Source organism: Notothenia coriiceps, unplaced genomic scaffold (assembly GCF_000735185.1).
Source record: "Notothenia coriiceps isolate Sejong01 unplaced genomic scaffold, NC01 NC01_scaffold00030217, whole genome shotgun sequence".
Lineage (NCBI taxonomy): Eukaryota > Metazoa > Chordata > Actinopteri > Perciformes > Nototheniidae > Notothenia > Notothenia coriiceps.
The window spans coordinates 561163-569922 of record NW_011362918.1 but is presented as its reverse complement, the minus strand read 5'-3'; the positions used below and the strand labels follow the sequence as shown (position 1 = coordinate 569922).

Sequence of the window (8760 nt, the reverse complement as noted above, 5' to 3'; positions counted from 1 at the left end):
CAGAGGTTTAGGAATTGGTTGAGAGGTGATAAAATCTCACCTCGAGTTTGCTCGGATATTTCACCCATTTCGATCACTGGTGTGCGGCGACTGACGTTGATTTTCACGAGACCTTGAGGGATCTCGTCATTCTGGAGCAAATTCAAAAATAATGTACGCGGGAGGAGCACATTGGCGGTGAACATCAGGAGAGGCACGCAGTCAGGACAGCTGCTGAAGCCGGCTGCATTAGCAGATGCTATGTTTTGACACGTGGGGGAGGTGCTGCGTACAAGGCAGTGACAAAAGAAATTCCTCGGGTATGGTACCTTCATTCACACCAACCGCCAACTTCCGGTTCAAGCTCGCATGTTAGAGCTTTTCAGTTCAGAACCGGTCTTCGGTTTAGCTCTGGGCTCTTTCACAGCTGCCCAGAGTCGCACAGGTGCTGCGTCCATTGGCGTCATCGTTTGCGTCATGACGTAAGACGTTTGGCGTGGCTGCTTCATAAAGCACCAAAACGCCAAACGCAGCCTCACCAGCTGACACCGACAACTACACCAATGGCTGTTGTGCTACCAGCTTCCTCTGTTACGGTCTCTGAAGACCAGATTACAACCAGTAGGTACTGGTCTCTTCAGTGACCACGCTGCTGTTATGTTTCTCCATCGTTGTGTAAAAGTGGATAAAACGCCGGCTTATTTGTTGTTGTTCAGGAGTTGATCCCGCCCCTGCCCTGCCCTGCCCCGCCTCGACGTAAGCGTGCATTATGTGGGGCTTTTGCTCTGGCAGTGACCAATTTTTGGTCTCGAAATGAAACCGGATTCCGGAGCTACAGAGGCTGCTCGAACTGCTGGCGGTGTGATACAGGATAACCTGGTGTTAGCTTTCCAAGCCTCCAGTCTTCCGAACGGCGCCTGCATGAACACAGTTGGTCGCCTGAATGAGGATATGGGAGCGTGGGGTCTGGATGTCACAGTAAGACCTGCTGTCAAAAGGGCAAGAGAGTGGGTATGTACGTGGTGCACGTGAGCCTGATAATGAGTGTAATTACTGTCATGAGCAAGGGTACTGGAGAAAAGACTTCTGCTATGGCATTTAGGGCTAAAGCTGAGCAGGAAGGGACTAGTGGTAGTCCCCAGGCATGCAATGTTCGTGGCATCCTGTCGGCTGGCAGCAGGTGACTGGCGACGTTTTAGACAGTGAGTTGAAAACCGCACAGGGGGTCTAGTTCTGAACTGTGCAGCTTATTTGACTTTCATAACTGGAGGGTTTTGTTTCTTCTGGTGGGGGCGCGATGAGAAGGTGCGGGTGAAGGATATTGCGCGACACCGCGATCATTTGATTTCGTTCGTTTTGGCATCTGCCTTACCGTTTTCAGAGGACACATACATGGGGTTGTTCATTCCGATACTTGGAATGGGATTAAATGTTCTTCAGGTACCTCTCCATAAAATGATGCTGGTTTCAGATCTGTTCAAGGGTGAGGTGGCGGTTGGCGTGCGGCCGGCTCTGCCCGTAGATGGGGTTACGATGGTCCTGGGTAATGACCTAGCGGGGAGTCGGGTGTGAGCTGATGTGGCACCTCCTGCTGTCGTGACCCCAGTGCCCCTGGTTAGCAGCAGGAAGCCTGACGTGTTTACAGTGTGCTGTGACACGTGCAAGGAAGCACGTGCAGACGGAAAACATGAATGCAGTGGAAATCAGTAACACCCCACAAAAGCATAATTTGACATGTCCTGAGGTCCCTTGGTCTGTTTCTCACGGTGAGCTCCTGGAGGGGCAGCGGGCTGATGCGTCTCTGAAGGGTCTAAGGGAGAGTTCTCTTCGTGGTGGTGGGGTGAAAAGTCGTTCTCAGGGGTATTCGCTTCAGGAGAATGTTCTGATGGGGAACTGGGTGCCTAAAAAATGTAACACGCTATAGTTAGCTGAACTAGTCAGTGACTTATTTTTCATTTATATTTTTCGTAGTTGTGGGCACTATGTTCTTTGTAAGGTATTTCGTTTATGTGTAGGTGGCATACGGGTGTTTAATTTAGGTGCCAGGGTTCCGTTGGGGACCCTGACTTTATGGGGGGTGCTGTGACGGCCCCAGAGCCTGGGGCCTGTGAGTGTGCAGGTGTGTTGCAGGTCCTGCGATGGGGGTGGAGCCAATCAGCATGACCGGGGACACCTGGCCGGAGCCGAGGTGCTACTTAAGCCCAGCTGCCCGGAGTCACAGGGCCGTCATGACTCTCTCCAAGCCTGCTGCAGGAGGACTCTCGTCATGGTCCTGTCCCCTCGCCCATCCTCTCCTGCTTCCGGTGTTGCGTTTGGAACGATCACAAATGAAGTGCCGTGGTTTTTGGAACCCTTGAACGTCTCTCTCTGTTTGTCTGTCGTGGCCTACGGGCCGGTCATAACAACCGGGGGCTCGTCTATCGTGAGTATGAACCGGGAGTTAGCTGGGTTGTTTTGGCGTTAGCTGTACCTGAATTAGCCTGTGTTTGTGGCTAGTTGGTAGCCCGAGTTTTTTTGTTGTTGGGGGAAGCGGGTGCAAGGGGGCACGCATCGCCCATGTGAATGTGAAAGCATATAAGGTAGAGGCAGGAGGTGAGTAGCTTAGACATTTGAATCATAGAGAAACAGCTAGAAAAGCACTCTCCAAAATCTGACTTCAATACTTCTTTAATGCTGAATTACTTTGAAATGTAGAACTGTGTCTTCTAATCCCACAACCATGTCATGTTTTACCCTGTTTTTCTTTATTTGTGAACCTAGTCTGGTTCCTCCAGCCTCCTTCAGGCGGAGAAGCCATCATTTATACCGGCCGCGGGGCAGCTGTGCTTTGAAAGCCCAATGTCCACTGCAGTGTTCACGGCCTGCATGTAAACAGCAGGTGTAACGCATGAACACACACTAGCCACACATGCATGCTCGCGTAACCTATATAGTGCAAACACGGACAGACAAACATGCACAATTGAACACAACCTCAAACAAACCATTAATGGGGTATTATCTATGGTACATTAGAGAGACACACACACACACACACACACACACACACACACACACACACACACACACACACACACACACACACACACACACACACAGTGAAAGTGCTGAGGTTCCCTTCAACTTCACACGGCATTATAAAACTCCACTTCACTAGAGTACCAAACAAAGCAGTCGTTAAAAGTGAAAGCACCCAGTTGGTTACCTCCCACCACCAAAAAACACAAGCACACACACACACACAACACACACACACACACACACACACACACACACACACACCTTTAATGGCATCTTTTCTGCGGCACATTAGCCATTGTGTGGTAATTAATGGGAGAGTCATGGTGTTCAAAAAGCCAGTCTTCTCTCTGCAGACTAAGAGCTGTACAGCGCAACAATGGCTTAATGAGTAAACACACCGCGTGTCTCATGAATAAATTATTTGTGCCTAGCAATTAATTTTCCCTATTGAAGTTTGGAGAACAAGCAGGACTTCATAAATCAAAAATGGGAGGGTGTTGGGAGAGAGGACATGACGGCCACTTTTGGTGTGTGTGCCTAGGCAAGACCCTATCTAACGTGTTTATTATCCGTGCAATGTTATCTGTGTGTGTGCGCAATTGTTAGGTCCGAGTTTACACTTGGTATATTAAAGTTTTTTTTTCTTGTTGTTATTTATTGTTTACACCAATAAATGTTTGTTTCAATGTGTCAGCTGGTGTCTGAATGTACATTTGTGTGTGTGTGTTAGTATGATGTTTGAAAAACGTACCGAAAGGAGCTTCCACGTTATGGGTCGGACTTGTCGTGGGATTCCAGACCAGCTGAGTTTCCGTAGCTCCTCTGTAAAACAAGAACACAAATACATGAGGGGCCATTTTAGATGAATTATTCTATCAATCATTTGGGGGTATACAAACTTATTTGTGTCAAAAAAATGGTGGTTGCCAACAAGGGGGCTGTAAGAAACTACTTAATGTCATCACACCGAGCATTAGCCGCCTTTAGCTTAGCGGTGGTTAGCTTTTTACTTCTAATGATTGAATTTACGCTTCAAAAATCACAAAGTGGTGTTATTATGTGGAGATTATCTTGCTAAACAAGACAAGTAAGTATCATAAATGTGTGTTTGCCACAGAGAGATCGTTTTCTGCAATATACCGAAATGTCAAGGGAGCCTTTGAGATGCTCACTTAGGGAATCCAAATCGAAGGCAATATCTAGTCTCATTCCTATCACTAAATCAATATAAAATCTATATTTTAGCAAGCACTATTTCATGATCATAAATACAGCTTTACAGCGATTTAAGGCTTCGAATTCCAATGAAACAAAGTCCAATATAAACAGTTACCAAACCATTATTGGATCACGGATAAGTCTTTCTTGGACATCTTTCAATAAATCCAATAGCCAACCAACCATGTCCTCACTGTCCAAACTTCCCCTCCTCTTCATCTCTTTTACTTCACTGAAATCATCTAATGGGTTTGAAGTGGATTATTAAAAAGATTCTCTGGCGGGCTGTAATGTCAGATAAATCTGATGGAGAGGTTTAAATTGAACTTTTAGATTGGCGGAGTAGTTCCCGCTGGGTCCATGAAGACCCAGAAAATATGGCCTAATGTTCGGTGCTACACAGGCAGACAATTGTCCTGTCTTTCTCTCGAACACACGATTATCCAAAGTATCACATTTTTGGTGATCCTAGATAACAATTAGACTATCTTTAATGTGAAGGGTATCATTTCCTTTCAGCCAAAGATCATTTTTGAAATACATAAAGCTATTGTTTGCTCTGTTACACAATATTTACCAATCTGATGGATATTCTGATCCACAGTAAGTGTTTTTTTTGTCAAAATGTATTTCATTTTCAACCTCTTTTGGATAATAGACATGATATTTCCTTCCCATCATATATTCTTCCCATAAATAACTGTTCTGAAGGAGAGTTAAATCACCAAATGAACTGTCTACCAAGACTAGGCAGTTAAGGATATCTATGTGTGCGTTCCTTCAGCAGTGTTTCTTAAAAAGCAGGAGTTTTCAGGATGAGTTCTCTCTAACATTAACTCATCCATTATTCACAGATATACCCTCCTCTGCCGGGGCCCTGCAAATCTACAAACCCCCGATTAGCATTCGACGAGACAAGTTGCCGCAGCCAAACTCAGGCAAATCTTAAAACGCAATAGAAATCTCTTTGCTTGTAATTGCTCCGCCGCTATTTTACCTGCATTCCAAGAGTGAAGGCAGGAGGGGAAATTGATTTCCGTGCAAATTAAATGGCACTGCCTTAATATACTTTTCTTGGGAAAAAAAAGAAACAACTGTACCTAATGAATAAGCCAAAGTCTTCTTCGACTCTTATTCAAGGCACAGGCTGGAAATTGATAAGCCCTTCGCGCGGAGAGAACGATATTGATTAGTGCTGCCAAATGACTCTGCCGTGCCTGTTCTTCAAGGTAAATGCAATGGAGAGTCAGAGACAGATCGCAGGATAGGAAATAACAATCAGCTAAACAGCAATGGGCTAAGTCCATTGGCTAAATTGAGTGAAACGCATTAGAGCTGAAGGGAGAAGCTATTCATTCACTATAGTTCCTGTGCATCTTCCACTCGAAATGTTCCCCTTACCTTGTCCCCGGTGAATTTAATTATAGAGAAATTCAATACAGTGATTTAGTGTAAGGCACGGCTGTTGGTTCAGAGGGAGTCAGGGCCCTACGGTATGGGAAGGTTTTTGATTATACCAAGGTTGCGTGTGCAGCAGCAAGAACAAAAAAAAGACTCTCGGACATGACACAATCCATAAAAGCTGTGTGTAAAAGCATTAGTGCAGACAAAGGAATAGCTGTTTATTAAAAGCCTTTGCCTCTCCCTTAATCTTTTCCACTGGGCCCTAAATGAAATGTGCCTGTTTGTCTGAGATTGGCCCTATAAGGCACTTAGAGGGGAAGTCCACCAATTTAACATATTAAAGCTCAATCAAAAAGGTACTGTTAATTTTGTCAGCTACTTATTTTTAATTGAATCTTAGCCCTGTGTTTAATGTTACTTTAGTTTTGTAGCTTTTTTTAATCAACGCCATCCTGAATTATAGTCAGGTTTTAGTTGCCTGAATGTAATTTCGCTCTCTTTAAAGTAAAAAAAACAAAACATTTAAGTAAAGTTTTAGTCAACCAGAGACTTCAAGCTTGTAAGTGAAATCATGGGCGTGCATTTTGAAAGCGGTGAGTCAGTGTTTAGAGTTGCATTGTAAGTATTATAAGCCACAGGTTGACGCAGAAGGGTGCATGGCATAAAATTGAAATCTCTGGTTCCTTTGCATCAATTGGATTTGATTTTTTTATTTTGTTCTTTTTGGGCAGTGACTTTATTTGAGCGATAACTCTGAAAGGGTGGACGACACATGGCACACAGTCCCAGGCCACATTTGAAACCGGGTACTATTGACCTCTTATAACAAGGACATTATAAGAGGTCAATACTATATCCATTGGAACCCTCTTTCTGCTAGTTTTCAGTTATACCGAGGAGAACTCTTTATCAAACAACCCCTTATGTTACTGACATGGAACACACAACATTGACGCCTGTGATCCTGTCTCTGCGCTCAACTCGTTTCCAGTCCCAGCGTGGTTCATTAAAATGCATCTTTTTTTTTTGCAGGCTCACGACAGACTAATTCCTGAGTCGTTGCAATTGATTGCCTTACTGCATGTCAAAGCATTTATGCATACATTTATCAAATGCGCAACTTTCACAGCTCCCTATAGCTTCAAAGTGGATTTATTTTTTACATATTTTATTCTCCGTACCTGTGTGTATCAATTTGTATGTCTCAATGCTCCCGACGACATCTATCTTTCATACATACAGAGTGGCAGCCGCAGTTTGTAGAAGGCACTTACAAAGTCCAAGACTTTGAAGGGGGGAATCATTATCCTATGTGCACCATTACATTCATTACTCTCCCAACAGCTAGTCAAGGCTGTCTCTCCTCCTGCCTCGCACCTTTTGAACCTTCATTTGCACTGTCAGACAAAGAAATGAGTCCATGAATCTTGTGGGCTCGGGCTTAATTAAACTATGTTATATTTCCCCCACCCGGCATTAATCTCACCACAGGGGGGTTACAGAGAAGAGAGGGGCGAAAGGACGTGAGTTCGCTAATCGACTTTACATTGTGATTCGGCAGTGATCTCCAGCAAGCCTCGTCCCCTTTGGTCAAACACTTTGTATTTCAGATAAGGCTGGAGAAGAAGGAATATGTGCCCTGAAGATGTTTGTATGTAGGTAGAAGTGTGCGGCAAAGGGCAAAGGTCACATATTTGTAGTATGTGGCCGACGGAACAAGCAGATGTTCTCGTCAGACTCGTACATCATCGACGGAAAAAGAGCACTCACAGCCTTTGCTCATGTCTACCAAACTCTCTCCAGCAGAGAGATGGACCACTGCAGAATCTAAATCAGTTACCGCAGCCCAGATGCTGCCGGTACTACCGATGCACTGCACTGATACAGTACATGAAAAGTCAAAGGTCATATTCTCATATTGGAATTGTTCCCGGGTAAAATGCTGATTTTAATATGTGCACATGTTATCTTTTGCATGGTATTCAAGATAATTTACCTCTGCCATTAAGGAGTTTTTTTAGCTTTGCTCTAAGCAAATGGGTAGAAACTCAAGATCTGTGCTAAAATCAGACTTAATGTAGACTTTAAAAGACCTGCTGTTTTATTTGCAGCCATTAAGCATTGGTATATGCTTGCAGTTGAGCTTCAAACGTGCAGAGTTTCACTTTTTTCCCCTTGGTGTTGTGGGAGAGAAAACTCACTCTGACGATGTAAACCTTGGGATTTGAGCCTTTACAGAATATTGACTTATTTATAAACCTATATAACAAACTAAATGAAATGGAAAACCCATTAAGACACATAATAGGGCCCCTTTAAATATCACAAATGGCTACATCTGGCATCTCTCTCTCTTTAGATCAATGTTGTTTTATGCCTAGTCCTTGTTTAATAAAGACATAATACTGTGATCCATTGGTAGAATATTCTAGTGTGCTTTATTCTAATGCAAATACTCTCATGTGTCTATATCCCTATCTCCTTAAGTCTTTATCTACAGCTACATTCATCTCCAGTGCAGTTTCAGAGGCATCATTTCAGAGAAGTAAAGCTCCAGCCCCCGCAGTGGGCTGAGACAGAGAGGGCAACATGAGCATAGTTGACGTACAGGCTAAATTGCAGATGTCGTTTCATTAGTGAGAGGCTAGCTCATCTCTCAGAAAGCATATATGGCTCTCTAGGGCATCTCTCGTGCATTCCGAATGAGACAGCTCCTGTGGAATAAATTAAAAGGCACTTCATGACATTTTTTAAATTAATCTTTGGTGTTCTTTTGGCTCGGCGGGTACTTGTCACAAAGTTGGGGTTGGGGAAGTTTTTCCGACTCTCCCGGAGGCGGCGAGGGGCTGGCTGTATCCGTCAGTTTGGGTGCGCAAAGTTAATAATGCAAACAAGCCACTTCTAACGGACACATTTGTCACTCCCTATATAAAAAGTACTTCTAATTGATGTTGTAAAAGACGTTCCTTTTTCGACGGGAACAATGCAGCGCCAACTCATTAAAGTAAAAACATCAATTTACAGTCAATTCACCCCACAGGCAATCATTTCAAAGCGTACATTTAAAAGTGCAAGCGGGGGCAAGGAAACACAGAATTTCCCTTTCGGGACCAATAAAATACCAGATTATTATATATA

General features: G+C 44.0%; 1 protein-coding gene across 1 annotated transcript in view; it reads right to left on the bottom strand.

Moving 5' to 3' along the window:
• The window catches only part of cerk (ceramide kinase), a 66346-nt gene that overhangs the window by 22463 nt on the left and 35123 nt on the right, over nucleotides 1–8760 (bottom strand). Inside the window, exons 12-13 of the mRNA XM_010787344.1 lie at nucleotides 8412–8472; nucleotides 3752–3822 (exon numbers count right to left, since the gene is read on the bottom strand). Of these exons, the coding sequence (XP_010785646.1) occupies nucleotides 3752–3822; nucleotides 8412–8472 (132 nt within the window). The remainder of the gene's footprint in view (nucleotides 1–3751; nucleotides 3823–8411; nucleotides 8473–8760) is intronic.